The sequence below is a fragment of the Sceloporus undulatus genome, chromosome 5, assembly GCF_019175285.1.
Source record: "Sceloporus undulatus isolate JIND9_A2432 ecotype Alabama chromosome 5, SceUnd_v1.1, whole genome shotgun sequence".
Lineage (NCBI taxonomy): Eukaryota > Metazoa > Chordata > Lepidosauria > Squamata > Phrynosomatidae > Sceloporus > Sceloporus undulatus.
This window is the reverse complement of record NC_056526.1, coordinates 116,297,681-116,325,180: the sequence shown is the minus strand read 5'-3', so window position 1 is coordinate 116,325,180 and position 27,500 is coordinate 116,297,681. Positions and strand designations below refer to the sequence as shown.

Here is a 27,500-nt window from a genome sequence, read left to right as displayed (position 1 = left end):
AGAAAATAAAGTAGCAGAGCCATGGTTTACACTTCCACTACCAGTACACAGTGATCCTAATCTGGATTGGGCCCTGTGCACTTATGTTATATTTAACACAATGGTTGTTTGTTGCTGTTTTGTGCCTTCAAGTCATTTTTGACTTATGACAACCCTATTATGGGGGTTTCTTGACAAGATTTGTTCAGAGGTTTGTCATTGCCTTGTTTATTAAAGCTTAGTGCCTAGTTGAGTGTACAAAAATCCTGCAGTGCATATGGTTTTAATCCAATTTAAACTGTTTTGAATTATTTCAACACTTTTAATCTGTCTTTTAATTTGTGAAGTGTTTGATATGTTTTGCAGCCGTCTAAAATTATTTTAATTATTTATATTACTTTAAATTTGTTAGATTTGTTTTATAGTACGCTGCCTTAAGATCTTCAGATAAAGCCGCCTTCAGTCCCACTTTGGGAGAAAGGCATGATATAAAAATAAATAAATAAAGGGTGGGTAAAGATATTTTAATAAATAATAATTAAATGTAACATGTAGGATGGCCATGGGACTACACTCAGAAGGGACCTTTAGGTAACTGTTTTCTGAAAGTGTCCCATTATGAAATTATTTTTTAAAATCACATCCTTGTTTCATTCAACTTTGACAATTTCAGGTGAACATTTTTTTAAATCCACATAACATGTGGAGAAGTCAAAATAATGCATATATATTTGGACACCAAAAAAAAATCATAGTTTAGGACTAAACATTGTACAGCTATGTCATTGCTTGTGCCTGAATATAACTGCTCAAATGAGATCAACACTATTGAATATTTGAAATTTAAACAAGGTCCATGCTACTGCTGATATTTATGTTAGGGAAAAAAAACACCACTTCCATACATAGTCAATTGGGCAGAAAATGTCTCATGTATTTAATAATTAAAATGGTATCCATTCTTTCTAAAATAAACACTGTTTCTATGTTACAGTTTATAATCTATTGTAAACAGAACAGAAATAGCACAAATCTGTATTTCCAGTTCTACTGAGCAAGCATGACTTGACCTGTTTTAAAACTCTCAAATTGTTATAATCAATCTTTTTTACTTTCAAGTTTGAACACTACTCAAAAAAATAGCTAGAGCTTTAGTTTACCCGTGTGATGCACCTGACTATGTTACTCCACTGGATTATTAAACATTCTTAAATCCAAAAGTGATTGGATATCTCTGGTCTTTTGTTGCTGCTGCTGTTGCATGTTTGTCTATCTTTCCCTCTTTTTGTAAATTAAGAGACTTTGTTCTTAATCATGTGAAATTTACTAGGATCCAGCTATCCTGAAACATAATTTCATTTGAAACTTTTACAGGAACAGTTTTGGGTGGAGACCCGCTGTTGCAGTTGAACAGTTTTATATGTCACATAGACCATTTTCCACTAGAGAATGACATTCGTTTTTAATAAAAGGAGAATGACTATATACATGTGACCATGTATATAGTTCTACTAGATAGTAGCCACTATTTAGCACTCAAATGGTACTCTATGTACAGGGTATTTCTAGACACAATGTATAGTACTAGCTTTGATAATGACAACTTCTTGTTCAGGCCAATGCTAAACTAACAGGATTTCATACCTGATTCCCACTACCTTTTAAACTGGATCGCAAATCAGTTTCAACTGGTTCAAATGACCCTGGTTCCCACTTGAACCAAATCACTGAAGTGATTCAGACGGGGGGCCATGCCCTAGACCCATTTAACCCACATCTTTTTGATACTGATTTTTTTCTGCATCTTTTTGGATAAATCGATTCTGCGCAAGTGTGAACCAGATGTGGATTGGAATCTATTTAAATTTGCCCTTCGACTGGCTGGAGCGGGTCCATTTTGAATCAATTCATTCATGAATGTGAACCACAAGTGAGTTATTTTACAGGGAAAAAATGCCATCGGTAGGTGCCTACAGTAGGTGCTGAACTGATGACCTGAGAGATGCTTGTGTACCATCACTGAACACTGAACAAAAATTGCAACTATAGGTAGAATAGTTCCATCAAGAAGACAACCACCCTCCCTAGATGGTGAGAAAGGGTAAGGCACTATCATTTAATCCTATAAATGCTTTTGGTCGCAGCTTCTACAATGGTCTGAGAAACTAGGAAACTTCAGTATAGATAGCCTTCAACTTCCTACCACTCCAGTAACAATTAAACACACACAAACACATACATTTTATACAAAATGTATGTTTGGATGTTCTACCATTTCCTCTGCAACAAAATTCTGTGGCAAGAAAGACAAGCCAGACACCAGCATTATGGATTAAAGCTCATAATCACAAGGAATGTAAGCTCCATGGACTGAAGGTGAGATTAGACTATGTGTCTAAACTCAAACAAATGCCTGACCAACAGGATGAAAAATTGTGGACTGATATAAAATGAGAGTATAGTTGAGCTGCAGATTGCCAGTCACAAATGAAATAGTGATATGAGTTGAAGTGGGTCAGACCTATAGTTGCTCAAACCTACAAACTAGTCCCTAACAAGCCATTCCAGTGCCCAGGATTCTCCCACTGTGCTAATTTATTGTGCTTTGCCCCCCTTACCGCCATACCTGCCAGTTGTGATGTGTGTGTGTGTGTGTGTGTGTGTGTGTATAACTTCAAGTAATCTGTCAATTTATGATGAGCCTTTGAATTTCATAGGGTTTTTTAGGCAAGGAATACTCAGTACTCAATACAGCCTGTTCCTTCCCCTGAAATATAGTAGACAAGGCCTGCTATTCATTGGCAGTCTCCCATCCAAGTACTAACTAGGGCTGAGTCTGCTTAGCTTCCAGGTTCAGACAGAATCTGGTGCCTTTACGATATTTATACCAGTCACATGTATCCTGTATGAAGTGGAACTCCTCACCCCCCAACACATACGGTAATGGGAGAGATTATTTCTAGCTTTCAATGGCTGACCAACTTTAGCTGGAAAAAAAATCAAGAAGCATGTGAACACTGCATGGTAGGTGAGTGGATTATGCTGATGGTCAGGTCAAAAACTAAAAAGCAAAACAAACAAAAAGCCACAAACCACTGGCCAGGAAGTCAGCAGGCCACTATAAGCCCACAGATATCCTGCACTGTGCCACAAAATTTCATGGCAAATGCAAAGTTTGACGTCAAGATTGTGGATGCAAATCTCACAATGGGCAGGATTACCATCCACTGTGAGTCTTCCTCCCAGGCCTTCAGCTGAGCCCTTGCTTGGTGGGGCCTGGGCAATATGGTGCCATACAATTGTCACAGTTCAGCAGAGACAATCCTGGTTAATCCTCTGCTGTTCCAGTAAAATGTCCAAATTTCTTTCTCCTCCTCCCACTTTCCTTCTTTATATTCAAGTTTACTTCAATTGCTCCAAACTACAGCCAAAGTGTAAAAGTAGTTTCCATTCAATTAACTCAGCTAGAGGGAGCAAAGGAGTCAAATCCTTGCCTGTCCCAGTAGGCTAATTTGGATGTGATTTAATATTTGACTTCTATGTGCATCCTGGTCTTCTCGTAAAACCATCCCATCACTTTCAAAAAAAGGAAACAGGGCATAGAAGTCCCTATTCCTCAAGCACATTGGGCAGGCTTGCATCACTAAGACTTGAAATCAGTCACCCAAATTATGAGAATTGAACAAAAACTAAGTCAACCAAAGGAGTGCCATATTGGCCTAGCAGAATTCATGCCAAGTACAGGTTTAGTACAGAATGTAAGGTACATTTAGTATCAAGATCCTTAACCTTTGTTTTGTACAGAACAGCTAGTTTCAATTATGGTTTAACATTCCGGATGCAGTTCATTATTTAACAGAGAAAAACAAACTAACTGGAGGGTAGCTTTCAAGAAAACTCTTTGTAACCTCTCCTAACAATTAAAAACATTCTTATACAGAGAAACTGCTGCCTCTCTGTAGGGTGAAGCATATGGGCAGGAAGGAGCGGCTAGAAGCTGCTTTGAGCCTGATCATGCTGGGGCTGCAGCCAACACACGCCACAGTCCTGAGGGCGCCTCCTCCTGCAGCCTCAAATATGAGCAGAAAAGATCTGCTCCTTCTGGGGCTGGTTTTGGGCCTCCTTAGGTAGTCTTGTCATGGCTCCGGGGTGGCCTCAGGAGCATGTGTCGTGTCACAAGTTCTTGGAAATGCATTAGCAATAGGTAATGCATTACCTAATTTTACATTTATTGAAAGCATCTTTTGGCATACAGTGCACTTTAAAGTACTAATATAGAGTTAAGACTAATTGCATTAAGTTGTCTAGCATAATTTCTTAAATTTGTGCCTGTATTGATCGGACTTTCTTCCAGGCTGGAGTCACCCAGAGTTTGCTCACAATCCCAGATCCAAAAGCAAAATAACTCATTTATTGTTAGTCCCACACATTAGATATTCATTCCCATAGTGGGTCACACAGAAACCTACTCTGTTTTATGTTTTGTGCTCGGAATTGTCTTGGTCCCCATGGCCTATTGTCCTGCTTTCTTGTTTCACATTCTACCTGAGCTTATCTTCCTAGTTATATTTTACTATAAGAATAATCAAGTCCATTGCCAGGTCACCTTTAGTCATGGATATGGCTAGACTATACTAACTAAATTCCACATTACAATTTTCTGCTAAGCAAGAAGAGAGAGGCTTGAATTCCTAAGTCAGGAAATGATGTTTCCTGTTGTGGATCACTTTTCACCAACAATATGTAACAGCCTGCCTATGTTGCCATCTATGGCAAACAATTACACTGAAACCCCATTGTATATTCTTTGTGAATGTGTGGTCTGATGGGGGGGGGGTGTTACACTTACTTCACCACATATTAATGTCTTTGTCCTTCTAGTCAAGTTAGTAAGGAAGACATGAATCAAAAAGGATCATTTGTACCTTCTCCGAGGCTAGGAATGTTTCCTTTTTTTCTAATCACTGAACTAAAATTGCAGGAGATGTCATATGCTAATATACACTGAAAATTTGAAAAGTTGCTTCCAGTAGATGGCAAAGGTGTGTTTCTGAAATCCGTCAGAATTTTATCTTTTGGGAATCAGCATGGTTGTTGTTGTTACCTGCTCTTGAGTCAACCTTGACCCATGGAGACCCTGTGGATGAGACACCTCCAACAACCCCTCTCTTCCACTTCTCTACTTAGTTCCTGCAAGCTCATGCTCATGTCCCCTCAGACTGAGTTCATCCATCTGGCTTCTTCCTCTCCTTCTTCTACCCTCTACCTTTCATAGCATTATTGTCTTTTCTGGTGATTCATGTCTTCTCATTATATGGCCAAAGTACATCAGCCTCAATTTGATCTTCTTGGCTTCTAAGAAGATCTCTGGCTTTAACCGTTTCAAGACCCATCTGTTTATTTTTTTGGCTGTCCACTGTATCCCAAGTACTCTTCTCCAGCACGACATCTCAAATGAGTTGATTTTCCTTCTGTCTGCTTCCTTTATTGTCCAGCTCTTGCATTCATACATGGCGATGCGGAATATGATGGCTTGGACAACTCTAACTTTTGTGCTCAGTTGTGTATCTTTACAGTTGTAAATCAGGGTGGTTGTATATCAGAGATGGCAAAATGTAGGTCCAGGCTGAAGGACTGGACTTTTTCCACAAGCCGCTCAGATTTTCAGGTTTTAAGAGGAGGCTTTTCTCTCAGGTCACATTCACACTACAGTTGTGTGCTATGATTCCATTTTACCTGCCACAGTAGCATCCTGGGGTTTGTAGTCTGGAAAGTCATAGAGCTCTCTGGCTGAGAATTCTAAATCCCCCATCCTAAACTGCAGAACCCAGGATTCCATAGGATGCTGCCACATCATGTAAGAGTTGAATCCAAATGCTACAGTTATGTAGTGTGAACAGGCCTTCATTTCCTCCATACTTGTAGTCATGTCGAAAGGTCTTCTTGGTGGCTGCTTCCATGTTATGAAAATCCTTTCTAAGGCATGCTAAACTGCCTCTCTCCCTGCTTTCATTCTCATTTTTATTCAGGGAGACAGAATGAATTTGGGACTGACTGACAGTTGAGGAAAAGACTTTTAACAGGAAGGAAGGGCATTCCCCTTTCCATTTTTTCTTGAGCTTTTAAAATTGTCTTTACTTCACTGGTTCGTATGTGATGATCATTTTAATTATGTTTTAATATTATAACTTAATGTGTTTAATATCTGAAGTCGAAGGCTTTCATGGCCAGCATCCATAGTTTTTTGTGGGTTTTTCGGGCTATGTGGCCATGTTCAAGAAGAGTTTATTCCTGACATTTCACCAGCATCTGTGGCTGGCATCTTCAGAAAATGCCAGCCACAGATGCTGTCGAAACGCCAGGAATAAACTCTTCTTGAACATGGCCACATAGCCCGAAAAACCCACAAAAAACTATGTTTAATACCTGTTTTTTATCACATTAAAATAAATGTAAATTAAATTAAAACATTAAAATAAATGAATTAATAAATAAAATAGTTGTCCTATTAAAGCATAATTTCCTAAGGAATCAACACATCTGACTTCCCCTGCTTGGGAGAAATAGCTATGTGTACACCAGACTGTACCTTTTTTCCTCCAATGGGCAGTAATTTCCATGTTAAAACTACAGAGTGTGTATAGCTAGATGTGAGGAGATGCCCTGTTTTTGACTCCTCAATGTAGCTCTTTAGCACTGCTTCAATCAGTGATGGCTCTCCTGGGTTTCAAGCATAGATTTCTTACAGTTGCTAAACTGAGAGCCTTTCAGTTAACATGCCAGGTACTGAACCAAAGCACAAAGCTTGCACTGTATCACATAGCTATTTCTCCCATTTCAAAAAAGAGAAAGACCCCTACCTTCATTTCACCATAGGAAGCCTTCTAAAAAGGTGGGATGGGAGAGAAAAAACATATCCAGCATTCTTTCTGTATTTGCTTTTTCCCTAACAAATAATGCATGTAATAAAGGCAGAAGACAATAGGGATCATTTCTACATGGGAAGCCATATGAAAAAGCAACAGGATAACATGATAGAAATGGGAAGATTGGCACAGATACAGTGAAGCTTTATTTTCAGTACTAGTTTTCTGTGATCAAAGATGTTTCTGCAAACATGCCTCCCTGGGAAGCATAGCAACCAGCAATATGTATTCAGCATCAAGTGTAACTTCTGAAATGTAAAAGGCATGCACTGTTTCTTTAAAAATATGAATTAATCAGTGTTACTGTGTATGCACTTGACCAATTTCACCTTCGTAGCAGCAAGAAAAAAATAATAGAGTGCACTAATTTGGCCTCCTGCTGAAGGCATCACATTCTGTTGCTCCACCTCCGAGAATAAGATGAAGCATATTCCATTCCCTCTCATGGAAGCCATGAATATACTTAGTAGCTCTTCTGTTATGGTTGTAAAAAGATCATTTTAAAGCACTGCATCATTCTTAATATAGTGGCACTTAAAAGTCAATTTAACTCTATAAACAAAATCAAAGGGATACTTTCAGATCTTAAAATATTGTGTCAGTTCTCATGTTGCAAATCCTAATTATCTTCTTCAGTACTTACTATGGAATTAACACTGCATCCACATCAGTACATTTGGTGCTACAGATCTATGGAGTAATGAATGCGATCCTTTGCTATCCAAAGGGAATATATTGCCATTTTCATGTCTTTTGTACACTAGTTCTTAATGGTACAATGTTTCTTTAAGGAACACCAGAATTCCTTGGGTAATTACGAAAATGTCTCCAAGTGATATCAGGAAACATATGTGGGTAATCAGGAAAACACGGAGGGGGGGAACGAACCAAGTGCACAGTTTTAAAAAATTATTCACCTGGATTGCTAATATCATTAAGTGCATCAGGATGGATCCATATTTAATGAGCTGGCAAAAGGAGAAGGATTTGAAACAATTCTCCATACAACAACCAACCTATCCAATGCTGCATAGATGGCAGGTGGACCCTGCTGAATAGTCTATGCTTTAGCATAGGAATCTCCCTAAAACTAGTGTTATTACCTCCTGTGAACATAATGTGAAAGTGCCTTTGACTGATTTTTGGAGACCTTCTCCTTCCAGCTCAGACCATTCAGCAAGATCTTCCAACCTCCATGTATGAGTTTAATTAGGGAAGCAGAGGGGCTGCCATTGGGAGAAAAAGCAGAAAATTCAGTTCCACCAGTTGCCCACTAACCTAGTACCTAGGGCTGGACCAGTGGCATCCCTGCACTGGGTATCACTCAGTGTGGGGGTGGCCCTTCTGGGGGCAGGGCTTCTGGGGCGGTGCATGCTCCCTCCTCCTGTAATGCCTCATCAGGAAAAGGATGGGATGGGATAGAGGAGCACATGCAGGCATGGCATGGGGGGAGACCATAGGGACAGTGCAGGGTGTGGGGAGCACGCATGAATGTGTGTGCAGGAATGGAGGGGTGGGAGGGAGCATGGTGGGAGGGCCTGACTGGGTGTCACCCACTTTCTGGGCCACACCCTCCCCCCCCCCCCCCGTGACACCTCTGGATCTGGAGCCAAATAATAGGTTTTGTAAAATGTATAGCTTGAACATGTGTAGGTTTTTTTCCCCTTAAATGAGAAAGCATGACAGCTAAGAAAACACCTGTTGCATCTACAGCCAATATTTTGCTTCCTCATTTAAGCTTGTTTTCAAACTCAACTTGATTTTTTTGTCAAAAAATATTTTTTAACTATCCATCTAGGGCTGTTGCTGGGTCAGGGGCCAACTGGGTACAACGGCTCATGGTGTAACAGGATACAAACAAAGTTAAAGAAGTACATGTTATAAAGAGAGAATATAGAGGCAATACAATAAAGTATTGTGTGTGTGGTTTTATATCTGCTCCACAGGGTTTCATTACCTAAGCATGATCTCAACATACCAGAACAGATGACAGGCCTAGTGCACCACAGGAGGCGGCCTTCAAGTTGTTTTAGACCAGTGGTTCTCAAACTATTTGCCCCTGTGACTGTGTTTCCATCCATGTGCAGATGTTGCTGCCCCCCAACACAGTATAGGAATAAAAATATTTTATGTAGTGTGCATATTTTTGTTTGCCTCACAGATAGCATCCTATTGATAGTGCCTCTCACTCACACATCGGCCTCTTGTGCCACATGCACCCTACACTTTAACACTGAATTCCCATGCTCTCTGTCTCTTCTTTTCACTTCTCCCCACCCCTGCAGCTGAAAAACTGTCTTGAGGTCAGTAAGCGGCATGTGTTTGTTGTGCCAAGGACAACACGCATGGAGGTGCTTAGTATGAAATGAATAAAGAAAGGATTTTTGCTATACCTGAGGTTGGAGGTGGGCATAATGAGGAAATACACAGGTGGCTGTAGGGCCTTTCTGGAGCACAGTCTTCCTAATTTGCTCTCTCCCAAACCAGACAGACTTTCCTCTGCCCACCTTATGGTCACTAAGGGGCATGTGCCTACTGTGCCAATGCCTGAACCTTCAGAGAAGCTGAGCGGGAAATGCATAAAAAAAGAGGCAAGCTGGGTTTTGTTATGTTTGAAGTCAAAGGAAGGTATAATGGGGGAGAGATGCTTAGAGTTGCTTTTGCAGGGACCAGTCAACCCTCAACGATGCACAGACAAACAGGCTTGCTCTTTTTCACATTTGCTGTACTTGCAAGCTAACTTTTCTTGTCCCCCTGTAGCAACTATCTCACCTCTCAGGGGTCCTGCCCCACAGTTTGAAAACCACCACTCCAGACTTCATTTAATCTGTACCAAGGCTACTCTTGGATCTCCCATGTAGTCACCTGTACTTGGCCTCTTTGCAGATAGCCGAGAATAAATTGCAGAATCAATTAGAGATGCTGCAATGTACACTGGAATTTTTGCCAGAGGGAAATACATTCACTCTATTCCACAGGTGCTTTGCTACTAAATCTCAAAGAAAAATTAAGAAAGTTTCAAGTCTGAAATTAAGTTTCAAGAAATCAGTGTGTACAGTATGTGCATTTGAAATGCATTAATTTTCTGCAAGAGTTGTTGTAATTTAGAAGGTTACAACTAGGCCACTCTAGTTAAAGTGATGAACAGCTGACCCAGTGTTAGGATATGGCTGCAGACGGTCTGACTTCAGAGATCTGACGGACTGCTGACTCATTAGGTAACCTTTGTCAAATCCCTGTTCTTCAATTTTCAGTTTCACTTCTGTAAAATGGGAGCAATAGTGCATAACTGTAATAAAGGAAGCTTACAATGAAGACAATAAAATACATTTCACAAAAGTATTATATGTGTATGTACATTTACTTACTCCTGCTTTGTCAATACTCCTACTCTAGACTCTAACAAACTTAAATGTGTTTTGCTAACCAAAATAAAATACTAACTCTGTTAAATAAATGGGACTATTTCTGGTAACAGGAATACAGTCCTAAGATTATGTTTAGAAACATCTCTGTCCTTTCCAGGACACCCACAGCTAACCACCTAAGTCCATGTGTCAGACAAAGAGGATGTGAGAGGGAAGTATGGTTAAAACCAAGCCCTGTGGGCAGCAGAACAGCACAGAGCTTTCTGTTTCACCCAGAACACGAAAATCTGAATAGTAAATAAAGACAAGAAAGAATAAGTTACTGCTTACTCTGACTATGAGATGAGGGAAAATTGGGGAAGAAAAAGGCATACTCCCGGCAAAGTAGTGCAATCATGCTGAAGATTTTCAGACGACGTTGCACTTATTCAGAAGTTAACCCATGAAGATCCAGGAATGCTCCAGCAACAAATCATTCCTGGGGCTTTCCTATGAATGGTTTGTTGCTGGAGCATTCCTGGATCTTTATGAGTTAAGTCCTGGATAAGCATGATATGTCTGAAAATCTTCAGCGCAAGTGCACAACTTGGCTGGGAGTGTGCCTTTTACTCCAGGCTCCCCCCCCCAGTCTGATAATCTCCTATACCACAAACTCCTTCTATTAGCCCTAATGTTGGAATAGTCAGGAAGACAGTAATACACATTGAGTTTCAAAAGATATCCAAGGAAATTAGCAAATGTAGATTAAATTATTGTTTGCATCCCATAACATCCTACCACATCCTATCCACCACACTGGAAGTAGTATATTCTATAGTACAAAATGTGTGTACCAGGAGATAAATACTTATGCTTGGGATTTTTGTCCCAATTTCCTAGTTTTTGTTCTAGAATGTCTTCTGGGGTGTTTGGTGTAAAATTCATGTTTAATAATTTTGACAGTGAATCTTCACTGGAATCAGTCTTCAGTCTGTTAATTCCTCAGGGGTACAAAAATCAACAACCACAAACAACATATTTCTCTTATCACATGAAATTCCTGGTACTAGCCAGCACCCACACTTGGAAGAAAGCAGAGTTTAAGTGGAAGCTACTATCAAGCTTCCTGGACAGATAGCTAAGATATAGCATAAACAACCTCTGGCATTTTTGCTCATAGATTGTCTACTCTCTGAACACTTTCATACTCCTGAGTTAGAGAAGTCTCTCTACATTTTCAAATCAAACAAGCAAAATATGATGCCATACTGTCCAGAAGAAAAAAGCACGACTAGATTTAAATGAATGGCAAAAATTCATCTACTGTATGTGATATTCAATTTCATTTCTCCCACTTCCATGAATCTGTGGTTCAGCAAGGTTGTAATCCTAACCCTGCTACTACTAAGAAGCACAAGAGGATTGCACTGTTAGGGATTCACTTACACATGTTTTTAGAATGCAGCTGGGCGTTTTTTGGATTTTTTTTTTAAAACAGGCATTTATACAGTTATTTTTCATCAATGAAACTTTATTATTGAGTTGCCTTTTTCTTCATCAGCATCTCAATACACAAATACAGCTACTGTATCTGTCTCTGATGGAGACACAGAAGATAAATTAGTTAAAAATCTCCTCCTACCTTTGCCACCCAGTTGAACAATGGTGACATCCTCACAAGGGCAGATGCAGCAGTGTATCACAAGGTGTAATTCCAAACACTTCCTCCTTTTCTCTTTCAGTATTTGTTCTCTCCTAAAACCACCCTCATCCACATTTGCCTCAAGCCCTAAGTTCATTTACTGAGAGACAGGAAAGCAATTATTTAGAGCATTCACTACATTCTGTAACGAAACAAGCTCGTTTCTAGGTCTGCAAGCAACTATGAGGTCACTAGTCTCTCACACAATTCCACGGTCTATCAGAGCTACTCAATGCAAGAAAGGAAAAGGCTGGGTAGGTTCAGAGCCGATGGAAGCCTTCTATAGGCTGCTTTCAAAAGGAGACTCCACCTATTCTAAGGGAGAGGGGGAGCAAAAAAGTACCAACAAAGTAGTGCTCTGTCGATTGCTCAGGAAGTTGTGAAATGCAGCAGCTTGTGTTTAAGTGCGCTGCAATAACATGCCAAGGTGCGGGGAAATGATGAACATATAATGGTAACTTTTAAGGACCTCTGAATAAAAAGACAGTATTCATAAGCACTATAAAAAAATGCAGCCGTTAACAGGGCTTTCTGGAAACAGTCCAACATTCAAATAATGTCACTGCTAATTGAAAATAAAAACAAATCCAAAATTCAGTTAAACCATTTTGTCTCTCTATTAAAGATTTAAGTGTTTAACATTAGACCAAAAACGGAGTAGTGTTTCTTATAACATAAACATGAAATACAAAGTGTGTATTTATAACTCTTACAGTTTCTTTTTAAATGCACATACCAAAATATCTATAATTATTTTTTTTTGTGGTTTTGAAGTCAAATACTCGTAGATACTTGTTTGCTTTTTTCTTATTAAAAAAGAAGCCATGAATATATCCTTCTTAAACTGCAAAAATATGCCCCCCCTCTCAAACACTCAGGCCATTGGGTAAAAAGTGGAGGGCAAAATCAAAACATCTGATCAGCAACACATAAATGTCATTCTTTCAGCTGTAGTTCCATTACTAAATCTGTATGAAATGCTGGTTTCAACTTAGATAGAGCGTATGGACATAAATGCATGGGAAAAGGCATAGGCCACAATTAATTTAATAACAACCAGATCAAGGCAAAAATCTGTTATGCTTATAAGGCAGAAGGGGACAGGGAGGACATATATACCAACCAAGCACACCCATAACAATACTGCTAAGTAGGTCAAGTGTGTGTTATGATGCCACACAATAAATGGACTCATGCATGAGCTGGGATTAGCCAATCCATTCAGAGACCATGCCCTTGAGTCATTGTGGTCCCCAAAAAACATGTATCGGGTCATTATGACTTCTAGTCCTGCTCCATGCTAGATATTAATTATGAAAACTCCATATTCAGCTGCAAGGGTTATATGGCATGCTAACACCTCTTACCAAGTGGAGCCAAGTGAGCCACTTGGTTTACTAGGGAGCTGGTGGTGATGAAACAAGGGAGACAGAGACTAGAGTGACAATGGTGGAAGTCATGGAACGAGTCTGACTGAACATATAGGCTAGAGCTCATTGGAAGACCTACACTATGGTGATGGTGGTAATTAAGAAATTATACTTTTCTGCCACTGTTGTCATCCAGCAGAGCTATCATTAGTGGTCAAGGGTCTTTTACACTCTGCCCAACAAGAAAATAAAGAGCATTGCTATGACTAATTTGCAAGACACTTTGCAGACAAAATCAGTGTTCTGCTCTGACTTGGATGCATCAGTTCAGACAGGTCCAGTGGATGTAAATGTGGTGCCTGTTTGTCACGTATTACGGATACATTTCAATTTGTGCAGCCTGAGGATGTAGACAGGATCACTGCAGAAATGAGAGCCACCATATGTGTACTGGGTCCTTGCTCTTCCTGCCTCCTGAAAGCAGCTAAAGGGGGATTGGCCAAGTGGGTTAGAGGAGTACTGAATGCTTCATTGCAGCAAGAGAGGTTTCCACCTTGTCTAAAGGAGGCTGTTGTGAAACCATTATTCCAAATAGCCTCCTTTGATCCCAGAATTCTGAATAATTATCGGTCAGTCTCTAATACAGCGCACCTGCACCGTACACAGGCTTGCCATAAGCGAATTTGAGGTTATGTGGATGGCGAGCCCTAATATGGTGAATGGGGCATGTGCCCATGCCATGCAGTTCATGGACGCACCCTACTCAAATGAATGGGGCTTCACCATATGTGGGATTTACCTTATGTGGGGGGAGGGGTCTGGAACGGATCCCCCATGTAAGCCAAGGGCGCACTGTACTCCATTCTTGGGCAAGGTTCTGGAGTGTGTGGTTGCCTCCCAGCTAGAGGGGTTTCTGGATGAAACTGATTATTTAGATCCATTTTAGTATGGCTTAAGGCCTGGTTATGGGATGGAGATAACTTTAGCCTTGGTGGATGATCTCTGCAGGGACAGGGCAAGTATGTCCTTCTTGGTTCTGCTGGACCTCTCGGTAGCTTTTGATACCATAGATGCTGCTGACACTCAACTCTCTCTCTCCTACCCAAGGAAGTTGTCTCGGTACTGAACCAATGTCTGTTGTTAGTAACATGGGATAAGGGCAAACAAATTGAAAGCTAATCAAGACAAGACAGAGTTGCTCCTGGTCACATGAAAGGAAGATCAATGAACTCTTGTCTGTGCTGGATAGAGTTATGCTCCACCTGAAATCTCAGATTCACAGCTTGAGTATTCTCCTGGACTCAACTCTGAGCCTGGATGCCCACATTTCGGTAGTGGCCGCGAGTGCATCTGCACAGTTAAACTAATGTGCCAGCTGTGCCGGTTCCTTGAGATGTCAGATCTGGCTACAGTGACATGTGCCTTGATTACATCCTGTTTGATAAACTCAGAAGTTTACATGTGATTGCCTTTGGAAATGTTTCAGAAATTTCAGTGGGTTCAAAATGTGGCAGCCAGAATGCTGCCCAGGGCGAATTATAGGGAGCATATAACTCCCTTGTTGAAACAGCTTTACTGGCTACCAGTTTGTTTCTGGGCACAATTCAAAGTGCTGATCATGATCTATAAAGCCCTATATGATTTAAGTCCAGACTGCTTGAGAGATCGTATCTCCTCATACAAAGCTGCAAGAACTCAGGATCTTCAGGGGAAGACTTTCTCTTGGTCCCATCACCATTATAGGCTCACTAAGCAAGGATGCAAGACAGAGCCTATTCAGTGGCTACTCCCACCTTCTGGAACTCCCTTCCATGGGAAGCTAGGCTGCCCCCTTCCCTGCTTTCCTTTTGCCACCAACCAAAAATCTTTTTGTTCCAATAAGCTCTTAATATGCAAGAGCTTATTGGAACATACAGGTATTATCTTTCTTTAGTAGACTTTATAGTTTGTACACTGATTTTCCAGACTAACTTTTTTTCCGGACTGAATATATCGATTTCCCCTTCCATCTGGCCCTTTTCTCATTAGTATTAATATGTTGCTTTTAATGCTGTTTTTAATTGATTTTATTGGAATGTTTTTATAAATAATTGTTCGCCGCTTTGATCAAAATTTTGGAAAAGTGGGTTACAAATAAACTATATTATTATTATATTATTATTATATCTCTGAATATTATAGACATATTTTGGAAGCACCTATCTAAAAATGTATTTTAATTCATTCGTACACTGGCACTGATCTAAAGCTCTATTTGCTAGGATGCACATCTTGAGTTCCAAGGAAATGAGTTTTCAATGCTGGGAAGCTGGACCTCTGTGTAGGAAGAGGTCCCAGGAATACTGTTGCCAGGGGACAGTGAGACTACAGGCAGGGTGTACAGAGGACGGATATAATAGAGGTTGATTGAAAAATGAGAAACAGCACAATGAAGGCTAGCAAGTCTATTTGATGAGGACCACAGAAAAAGTGAAAGGCTGTACAAAAGCTCACATAGGGCCAAAAGGCATGAGAAATTGAATGCTGGAAGGAGACAGAAAAACATTTTAGCAGCATATGGTCTAAAGGAAAGGGAAAGTGAGTAGTGAATGGGTTAAAATTATCTGTATCAGCACTGAAAGAGTTCTTCCAGTTCTTCCAACACTGAAAGAGTTCTTCCAGCCAAAAAGGAGAATGCAGAAAAAGCTTACCACAGCAGTTACTTTTCTTGCTGACTTGTCTGCATCTGCCTTTAGACCAGTGGTTCCAAAACTTTGGTCCTTCAGGTGCTTTGGACTTTAACTCCCAGAAGCCCCAGCCAGCTTGATCAACAGTCAGGAATTCTGGGAACAGAAGTCCAAAACATCAGGATGGCCAAAGTTTAGGAGCAACTGTTTTAGACTATTTATTTAGTCTAAAAACCTGAAAATTGCTCCTTCTTAAGAGGTCCTTGTGTATGCATGTGTCTTCAAATGACCTCCTGACTTATGGCAACCTCATGAATTTCACTGGGTTTTCTTAGGTAACTCAGTGGTTTTGCCAGTTCTTTTCCCTTAAATACAGCCTACAGCACCTGGTATTTGTTGCTGGTCTTCCATCCCAGTACTAACCAGGGTTGGCCCTGCTTAGGTTCCAAGATGAAATGTTATCTGGTGCTTTTAGAGGACTTTAGGGGTACATAAAGATCAAACATTCAAAACCTTAGACAAAAATACAATAAAATCAATACAGTTTAGGCATCCGTACAACAAATGAAAGAGTGAAAACTAGTACAATTTTTACAGCAGTGTAATATAAGAATTATGTAGGGTCTAAAACATATTGCAGAAACAATCCCGTTTGAGGCCACTTTAACTGCCCTGTCTCAATGCTGGGAATTCTGGAAATTGTAGTTTTGTGAGACATTTAGCCTTTTCTGACAGACAGCTCTGGTGCCACAACCAACTACAATTCCCCAGATTCCCTAGCACTGAGCCAGGGCAGTTAGAGCAGTCTCAAACTGGATTGTTTCTGCAGTGTGTTTTGGACCTCGATGACTGTTTCACTCCAGTTTTTTGGGCAGGGAGGGGTAGAAATTTTTGTCCATGACAATGTCAAGACTGAAAGGTTAGGTGTGCTTCAATTGCTTGCCTTTTGTGTTTTTTAATAAAACGCTAAACTCAGCTTATAGTGCCTGAAAACAAAACAAAAATCCAAATAATCAAGACTCATACCAAAGATGCCTCAGCATTAGCTGTTCCAGCCATGGCCTCAAAATCAATTCCTAAAATGATTAAATGTGAACTGCTAGCTAGTATCAACTTGTCAGGGAATGCCTTCTCCTCCAGCCAACCTTCTCTGAGCTTTAGCCAGGAAAGGAAACTTCAGAGCAATGCAACTGAAAATGCCCATTACAGTTGACCTCTTCTTGAATAAACATGAAGCAAAATCAGATTTTGTAATATAGGTCCAAAACACAAACAATCCAGTCTGAGACCACTTTAACTGCTCAATGTTAGGGATTTGTGGGAACTATGGTTTTGTGAGATATTTAGCCTTCTCTGTCAGTGCCACAATAAACTACAATTCCCAGGATACCCTAGCACGGAGCCAGGGCAGTTAAAGTGGTCTCAAACATAAATCATAGTCCTCATAGCAAAAAGCACTTCCTCTGAAACGGGAGCGTGGGGAGGGCAGGACCACCATGCTTCAACAGAACAGTATTCTGTTTTCAGGTTGGATTATTGGTCTATCTGACCAGGGGCATCACTAGAGGGATGTGGACCACGCTAAGTGACACCTCGGTGTGTGTGTGTGTGAACACCTAATGGGGTTGTCCCCATCCATCTCAAGACACACCCCTGGCTTCTCCCCTCTGCCAGCCAGGATGCCTCTGCCATCCATTGGCTGTAGCTGCTGGTGGAAGTGGAGTGCAGGTACTGCCTGGAAGCCCACACCTGGCAGGGTTGGAAAAGGGAGGTGATGGCAGTAACAGCAGTCGCTGCGGTGACTGCAGACTCCTCCCTTTCCACACACAAAGAGTCTGTGGCTGCCCTTGCCATCCTTGCCTTCTTTTCTCACTCAGGCAGCAGCCCTGCCAGACCTGGAAGGGACTGTTGGGCAGCATTCGTACCTTTCCCAGGTGTTTGGCACACCATTGCATGCCTTGCCTTGCCTTGCCTTCCCTTCTGCTGCCCTGCCCTGTGCTTCTTTTGGGGGCAGGGCAACGGGTAGGAATGGAAGGGAAGGCGGTTCACTGTGGCTGCTGGTGGGGTTTTGCACCTGCCTGGCAGCCCCTTTCCAGTTTGGTTGGGCTGCTGGCTGAGGCTGAGGGGGAAAGGGAGACAACACCCTTTCCTGGTCAGCAAGCAGCCCCACTAACCTGTTTCCCCGAAAATAAGACATACCCATAAAATAAGCAGTAGCAGGATTTCTAAGCATTTGTGCAATATAAGCCATACCCTGAAAAGAAGACATTGTGATAGGCCCGGCGTGGAATGGAAGGGGTGGGAAGGGAGTGGAAAGATTGGGGCCAATGGTTCTAAAGGAAATGGAGTCGCAAGAAATTAAAGATAGAATTCCGGGTTTGGAGAGTTATGACAATGTTCCAGAAGAAGATGGCTTAACTATATTTGAATAAATGTAGATTGTTGTATCACAGTTAATAAAAATAAGACATCCCCTCAAAATATGTCATAGGGTGTCTTCTTGAGGAAAAATAAATATAAGACAGTGTCTTATTTTCAGGGAAACACCGTAGACCTGGAAGGGGTTTCCAGATAACAGCAGAAGCCCACCCTCAAAGTGGCTGCTGGTGGAAAGAGACTGCTTTCCAGATCTTCTGGCCTTCTGAAAGAGGCTGCCTTCTGGGTCTGCTGGCCAGGTGGGACAGAGAGATGACTTCCTTTTCCTCCAATCAGACCAGGAAGGGGCTGCCACACAGCAACAACAGCACCCCATGGCAGAGATGGCCTGGCTGGTGGAGGCGGGCTGCTGGAGTGTGGGCCAAGCAGCCTGGGGGATGATGGCATCAGTTACCGCATTGCATCGACATAAATCCTAGTGATGCCACTGTATCTGACCAAGTTCCACAGCCTGCAAACTCCCAGCTTTCATTACATTTGGAATTGCCACAATTCTTTCCATAGGGCATTAGTATTAACAAAGCAACATCAGCGATTTTTAAATTATTTTCTTCAATATATATTGTGCACTCAGTGGTAATCAAATATTTTTCCTTATTTTACTAACCAATTTGTAAGCACACGTAAAAAAAGGGGGGAAACATAGTCTGGAATCTTGTTGGAGTACTACAGTAGCATAAAAATAGTTGCACAAGTGGTTCTGCTTTCTCAGAGATTAAGCTCAATCTCTAGTGCAACCAATATCCCACAAGCACACCGAAAGCCCACTCACTTGCTTTTGACTTTGACATGGTATGCGGGAGCTAACTGATCATTGCAGGCAGGTGACCTCAAAGCTTTTGCACCCACCACACAATTGGATATACAATCTGGGATCCAGTGTTATTAAACTAGTGTATATTTACACTACTCGAAATGTTTATAGGATCCCAGACAATAAGTGGATGCAGCAGGATTTACTTCTGAGTTTAAAAAAAATGCTTTGTAGTGTACTGTTTTAGTGAACTGGTTAGTTTGGGAAGTCAGTTCTGCATAGACTGCACAGTCCAGTGTAAAAAATGTTTTGCTGTTATATATCTATTTGCAACAATTAATGTAGGCATAATGCAAAATACACAAAATTAAAAAAAAACTAAATGTTAATGTGAATGTGGCACTCTAATTTATATCTACCAATATTCCACAATCTCGATCAAATGAAATTTAAACTGAATATAATACATGATGTTGGATTCTTAGCCAAATGTTAAAGATGAATATTGTCATTTAAAATATTTCTATGTTTGCTGAAGTCTTTCACATAACATGACTTAGGGGTCATTCTGACATCGTTTTTTTAGCAGAACAATGTGAATGACCTTCTCATGCATTCTGGGTTTGTTATTCACACTATGGATCTACATCTATGCTCTTCTCTGGGAGTTTGGTTGCTCACACGTGCCAGCGCGCGAATAAACATGAAGTCGATGATGTGAATGTATTCAAAATGCATTGAAGACATGCAAGGTTTAATTGCGAATTACGCTGGGTCTATTCAGAACAGTTATTTACAGTGCCAACAATGCAAATCTTTCAAAAAAAAAAACTTGCAGGGGAAAAGTTGGTATTGATTATCCTGAGTTAAGTGGGTTTTTGGGGCAGCCCTCCCCAAAACCGAATTGGATGTATTTGAGTTGCATGTGAACAAAGGAGATTCGACCCGTATTCATCCTGGATTATTTTAACCGTCTGAATACCCTCTTAGTTACAGCAGTAAGAGAAGAATCAGAGTATTCTTATATAGTCAGGCAGGCCTGCTTAGCCTGTGACTCATGTCAGACACTTGTGAAGCCTGCAAACATGTCTTGTGGCTTTCTAGGTAGGCATTTGATCATTCTCACAGTTTTGTATCTCCAGACAGGTAGCACAAAAAGTTAATTGATTAAGCCCCAGCAGGCACTGTATATGGCATGCTGATTCTCTGTTGTGCAACAAGCTTACAAATGTACAGAATTCATCTCATTTCTTATTGCTGTCAATGACTGTTGTTTTGCAGGAAGAATCACAAAGAACAGTAAGGATTTCCCAGAGCTGTTACTGGAAGAGACAGTTGAATCCTTTAAATTTAAGCTTACCCCAGAAAAAATTGAGATAAACAAGACTCTGGTCCTCTAACAGTTGATGACCACCAAAAATGTAACAAGTACATTATTTTCACAAGATAAAAATTGGGCTTGGAAGAGTTATTAAATTCTGAAAAAATTCTGTTCATCGTGCAGCTGGTAATAGGCCAAGTCAGAGCAAGAGTAGATACAGTGATACAGTATAAATGTATATACATTTATGGAGTTTTATCCAAATATAGGCTCAGGTTGCTCCATTGGTCACAGATATGTGTATTAATTAACAAAGATAAAGTTTAAGCCTCTCAGTTATGGAGCAGAACTTTGTCAACTTAATGCACCATCCTCATTTTGTATCCTATTAAAAGACTACAGGAATCCTGCCACAGATTGACAGAGCAGAGTTAAAACTGTAAAGGAGGGAGAACTTAATACACCCAATCTCCTTCAGCAGTGACAGAATGGAAGAGTCAGCAGTAGAATAATAATGTCTAGCACATTTCGTAGCTGCCAGAACATATTATATACTAATTTGATTAAGTATATAGTTGATTTGGGTATAATTCAGAATGGCCTTCTGAAATCTTTAGGGCTCCTTATTTACACCAACCAGTTTTAATTGTCACAGCTTCTCTACAAAGAATCTTTTGGATTTTGGTAAAGTGTTGGAGAATTCTGTAAGAGATCCCTGCTGACTGTCAGTGTGGATGGAAGACAGTATTGAGGAAAAGTGATAAATTAAAATTCATGTGAGAAAAGAAAAAAAGGGGTCCCCACCCTACTTAGAAACACTTGGAACAACAGTTAGAAAATCTCCATATATTAAGTCTAAAGCTATCCACAATTTTGAAACACAAACCTCAGCTAAAGTGCCTAGTATGCTTGCATCTACTTTAGGGAAGACAAAGAAAAGATCTTTTTAATTTCCTGACAAGAGATTCTGAAATTCCTCAGACTTGGATTGCAATTGGAGACCCCTATAGATGCTACTAACTAACACTGTTTGTACTGGCAGAGACATGCTAAAGCAGTTCTCAGCAATCAACAGAGACATAAAAATGATGGATGGAGCTAAGCTCTTTAGATCCTGGAATGCACAGCTTGAAAGGCTATACAACACCTGTATTTGCACTTTAAATTGAATCTGTGACCCTCAAGGCTGTATACATTTTCTTAGATGATTTCACACATTCTATCTTACTTCACATCTCACCATCAAAGCTACTTCTGTATCAACAATGCAACTCTAGAAATATTCAGCCAAATAGTTTTAAAATAGAAAACAAACATGTAGATTGATATCATGAAACAGTAAGATTAAAATCTGGCCCCTGATCTCCCCAGAAATTACCAAATGGAAATAACGGTCATGAGATGCATTCAGAGACATCATTTGGACATGTCTAGAGGCAAAGAACGATGCAAATGAAGAAACAGTGTTAGAAATCCTTGAACTGCTTCTCACAGAAAGCATTCTTTACCATATAACGTGTGAAACAAGCAGAAAGGCGGAGTAGGAAAACCCAACCAAGTCAAATTATGGAGGCCTCTTGACATCACTCAGCTGAAAATATACATTGGCCTATCACTCCTGATGAAGAAGTATCATGATCAACAAGAAGCCTTTCAGGAATTGTGGCATTTGGTCTGAGGTACTGTCTCTTTGGACAAACCCAAACAGACTTTGTGAACTCCAAAGGCACTTGAGTTTCAACAAGGAAACAAGAGTAATGTACAGAGTCAGAGATAAACTGGCTGCGTTTGCATGCAAACTGTGTTTCTGAACAGTTTTAAAAAATGACACACACCAGGGATGGCTTTAACCACAATAAACAGCCAATTTAGAAGCAAATGTTCTGTGCTGTAGGTAGTATCCTAAGGGCCAGAACAGATGGGCAGGAAAAAGTTGCTTGATCCTGCTTCTTCCGAAGAAGGTCAAAACCTCACTGCTCACAGGGCCCACTCCAAAGGCACTCCAATATGCATGGCCTGACCAGCTGGGTAATTTTATGTTGCCTCCCCATCATACATGCACACTATTGCATGAACACACCGCCAGTGACCTATAAACGCCTCCCACATCTGCTCAGATGCTGTCCCATTGGCAGTCATACAATCGCATGTGAAATGCTCCACCCATACAATGCATTAGTGCATCTGTGTGCAAGTGATACATTGGCAAAGCACAATTAGAGAGGGCCCCCATACATGCCCCTTTACCCCCTTCATACCATTCCCCCAGGTGGATTGTCTGGTTTCTGTGTGTTATAGTTATATCCTCTGGAGTTGTCACATATTCATTTCTTTGCTTTGCCAAAGCCCTGTACTCCAGTAAGGGCGTCTACATACAGGAGCAAAGATGTGCATTTTCTGCCTTGAGTTGGACTATCCTGGCTTCTCTTTGCTCTAGTTTTTAGCCCTTGAGAGTGGCTTTGGTCCAATTTCCAGTCGCTTTTGAAGTGTGCATCATCTAAACAACCCACCTCCAAATCGACTGGAAAACACTTTATTTTGCCTGTCTGTTTCACTCCTCAGAGGTAAATATTCTGTCCATTCTGCAAGTATATGTCAAATAAAGCAGGACAATATGGGATAAAAGTGGAATGATGCTGGATTGCATTATGTCACCTGAAAGGAGATGTTTACCTGGATAAGCAACGTGGTATGCCATGGTAAGCCATGATAGAGAAGGCAACTGTTGAAAGAATTCATCCCACACAATAATGTAATAGTATTTAGCAAGAAACTTTTACTTTCCAAAATTGGCATATAAATATGGGGTGCAATACAAATACTGCCAGTTGTCACTCTCCAATTTTTGCCATGCCCTCCCCTTTGGGAAAATGACATGATAACAATTAGTATGAACGCTATGATAACTACATTAATGATGGGATTCATATCCACTTTAATCAGGGGTGTAGATATTTCGTGGAGATACAGCAATTAATATATTTATGACAAATTAACTTTCAACTATTCTCTACTGTCACAAGATAACTTATTTTTTAATTCCTCAGGACACTTACATGGACCAATAATGCAATCTACTCTGCATTATATATCATACTAGACTGTTGAACTCATTCACATGCCATAGCTCCACAGTGTGGCTATTATGAGAAACTGCAAAATAAGAACATGTTCTTAATAAGTTCATATTTACAAGAGGCAATGTGAAAATTTGGGTGATGTTTACAAGGGAGAATCTGTGCTTCAAAAGGAAAGTTACTTAAACCCCCCCCCCCTTCCTTTCTTGGACAATACTTCTGCATAATTGCTGCCTCTGTAAGGTAAGGTCTCCTGTAATCTAGGCTTACTTTGACATTTGAGCCCAGCTGTTGGAAATATTAAAATCTGCAGGAATAGTGCAAGGGAGAGTCAGCATATGGGAAAAAGATTAATCCTTTTCCTCCTGGATCCAGTTTCTCTCCTGCAATAATCTCCCATTATATGCATTTCTACTACAATGGACTTGTGGTTGGGACCGCTCTGTTTCTCTAGGAATGTCACTTTTGGTCCCCTAGAATCTATAAGTAAACAGTGACATTGCTAATCATGTCTGAAGTTTCTGTAAAACATGTGAAGACCTAACATGAGAAGCCTTTTGTAAAGCTTGTCATGTGTATGAGGAACATTCACACCTGTTTTGAATCCCCAAGTTTAAGGCCCCAATGATACCAATCCAGGGAAGGGAACTTTACTACTTGATTCTGTTGCTGAGGCCTTGTACTAGCACTTGCTCATTTTACTATGTCTAGCTTTCCCCTGGTTCATGCTAGTCACATTCCATGTTCCTATAATATGTGTTGTGCAACTGTGGACTTTCCTTTCACCTTGTTTCATTTTGAATTGTCTCATTATAAGGTTTTCATGGTAAAAGATATTCAAAAGGGGGTTCCCATGCTTCCTTATGTACAGTACTAACAAGTATTAGCTAAAGTACTATTGTCATTTTCTCCGAGATATCCTCTGCCAGTGCCACCCCGACTACTGTTTCTACCCAGTAGCTGTTTGGCATATTTAGTCTGGCTCCTCACCAAAAGCCTGGTAGGAACCCCTACCAGCAGCACTGCTGCCATCTGCATAGCCTACTGCTTCATAGTAGTATGCATTCCTACCAGTACAGAAAGATAGTGTTATTGGTGGCATTACTAAGGCCCTGTACAGACGGGCCCTTTGCAGTGTCATGGCGACGTGGTAGGGTTGCCTCAGGTTGGTGCATACACATGCCCCACAACCCTACCACATTGCCATGATACCATATTTGTGTGACACTGTCCAGACGGTGCGCACAGCTATGGCGTTACTGCTGCGCGCCGTCCAGATGGACCTGCACAGCAGTGACGAGCTCACACCGCCACCAGCAGTTTGCAATGGAGCAAAAAGGAGTCGCTTTTCAGCGCTCCTTTTTTCATGCAACCGTGCCGCACAATTTGGTTGCTGCAGCGTGGCTATGCAGAAAAGAGAGGCAGCTCCCAGCCACCTCTTTCTAGCAGTCTGTACCCCACCTTAGTTACTTAGGGGTAAAATCCATTTAACTGACTGGGGTATGTGACACAGTAAACTGTTCAAAGGGCTATAAATGTAGAAAATCAAGACAAGGCAATGGTCCAAAAAGCTACAGACCAATATGCCTAGAATATATGTAAAATTTGGTAACACCAGACCTTAGACTCAAATCTTAATACCAAACCTTAGAATTAGACAATGGCAGATTAACTATTCAAGATGTTAGCTAAGCCTTGCTTACATTGTTAGGGTAGAAAAGCTGTTTTAAAAAAATTTTCCCTAGAAGTATTGTCCAAACAATATATGTTCCAGTATACTGAAAACATTACTCTGTGCCTGTGTGTATGTATAAGAGCGAGAGCGAAGTGTATTAATTTCAGGTAACATGTGGTAAATGACTATGTTCATACTATGGTGATTTTTCCCAATTTCTACTCCCACACCTCCAGTATAATATACTGTAATAGGAATAATTAAATTGAATTGGGAAATGTTTTTGTTTCTACTTTCTTTAAGCACTTCCCAACCCAAACGACAGAGGTCATTTACTTATCATTAAAATCTAAAATCTTTGCCGTTTAGAGCAACAGGAAATGTATTGGTCAAAGGTTTAAAGTTCACACTGAGTATATACCATTTTCAATAGCCTCAAAGGCATAAAAACACAAACATACTTTCCCCTTAGTGCTACAACGGCATCCCTTCTGCAGTGGCGGTGGCATGATAATTTCTGCTATTAAACAAAGAGAAACAAGTTCTGCTGTAGTAGGCATGTCCATGTATCAGAAAAAAGCCAAAATCATATCTAAAAAGAACAACAAAAAAGGTTTTCCCTCCCCACACATGGTCAGGCACTCACACGGGTGAGGTCAGCTAGGTACATTTTTTTAAAGGCTATAGAAACAATCATGTGGTAAAACATGCAATTGTTCCCCAATACTAAATCTCATGAGTAAAACAGGATGCAGTCCTAAATGTAACTTCATGGAGGCAGTTACATGGAAACTGTGCTACATTATGGTGTTGCAGGTACTTGAGATTATCAGACAGGGCACGAAACGTCCTTGTCCCATCCTTTCTCTGTTCTCATAGCGTGATTGCAAGAAGACTTTTGTAGGATGTCACGCTTACCTGGACATTATCCCATCCAGAAAGCGTGATTGACTGCGATCACACAAAAGACTTTCAAACAACATCATACAGATCACATCATTGTTCTATATTGTCTTGTCACTGAAGCAGCATTGCCTGGCATTGTGCATTAACAAGAGTTCACATTAATGCAATGCCACTTCAATGACGGGATAGTGCTAATGCACTGAGAGCTGAAAGCCTTTTGTGGAATCACAGTCAAAGACAGGATAAGGGTGGGGGAGTGATCCTGTCTTTATCCCATCCCCATGTGATAATCTACTGTCCAGCAGCTTTTCAAGACAGTTGCCCAGCAGAGGAAGCTGTCTTATAGTTCCTCTGTTCCTTTTATCCCTCCATGGTTTCAGACAGGAGTCTTAATTCTCCCTGGGAATGCCTGGAATTAAACTAGGAGCCTTCTGCATATAAAGTATATACACTCTACCTCTGAGTGACAGTGCTTTCTTCAAGAAAGCTTTCATCATCTTTCAGAGAAAAACTAATTGTGCTGAAGGGTGCAATTTTCAGATTTTAGCAAATAAATGTCAAAAATGTCTAAATGTAAGTACAATCTGGAGCAGTTTGCCAGTTATGTGAGTACAACTGGGGATGTGTGTTTTGTATTAATTATGCACAAAAGAAAAACAAGAACTTTCACATAAATAAATATGAAAATGCAAATAAATATGCATCTGTACAAAATGTGAGAAGCATACAAAATGAAAGATGCATGATTACCTCTAGTCATGCCACTTCATCATATATTTATCCAAATTATAAAGCCAAAGTGAATAGGCTTTGTGTTCCTTTTCTGATCTTAAACTTTATTTTTTCAGTTTCTCAGCAATCCAACCCTGACGGTACAGTCAGTGCAAAAGTGAAAGTCCTTAGGGCTTGGCTATCTGACAGAACAGAACATACTTCCTCAACTTAAGCCTGCCAGGGCCCTGTGATCCTGAGAAGAGGCCTTTCTTTCAGTTCTATCACCTTCATTGGCTCCATTTCTTGGTGACTGCCCTAAGCTTTGGATGCTAGAATGGTCTTCCCTGTCCTTCTCTCTCCAAGCAAAGACTTTCAGCACCAACAGGTTTTCAGATTTCAGACTAAAGATTTTTGAAGAATGGGATATACTGCTTGAATTGTACTGTCTTTAAATTGTTTTTTAAACATTTTCATTTAATGTTTTCAACTTTTTAGTGTTGTTAATGGTTTAATTCTACTGTATTTTAATGCTGATCTTTTGCATTTTAAAACTACTTCATACTTGTTTTTGTAAGTCATTTTGTCCCAGTATGGAGGGAAAGGGAGGAAGATAAGGAGGAGGGGAGG

At 40.5% G+C, this 27,500-nt stretch overlaps 1 protein-coding gene across 9 annotated transcripts in view; it reads right to left on the bottom strand.

Moving 5' to 3' along the window:
* The window catches only part of TBC1D1 (TBC1 domain family member 1), a 103,671-nt gene that overhangs the window by 57,199 nt on the left and 18,972 nt on the right, over nt 1-27,500 (bottom strand). Inside the window, exon 1 of one of the 9 annotated variants that reach the window (XM_042470235.1) lies at nt 11,895-12,208. The exons of the other annotated variants lie outside the window; for them this stretch is intronic. Coding sequence (XP_042326169.1) covers nt 11,895-11,924 — 30 coding nt within the window. The 5' untranslated portion in view covers nt 11,925-12,208. Of the gene's footprint in view, nt 1-11,894; nt 12,209-27,500 lie in introns of those variants that run through there. 9 annotated transcript variants of the gene reach the window in all.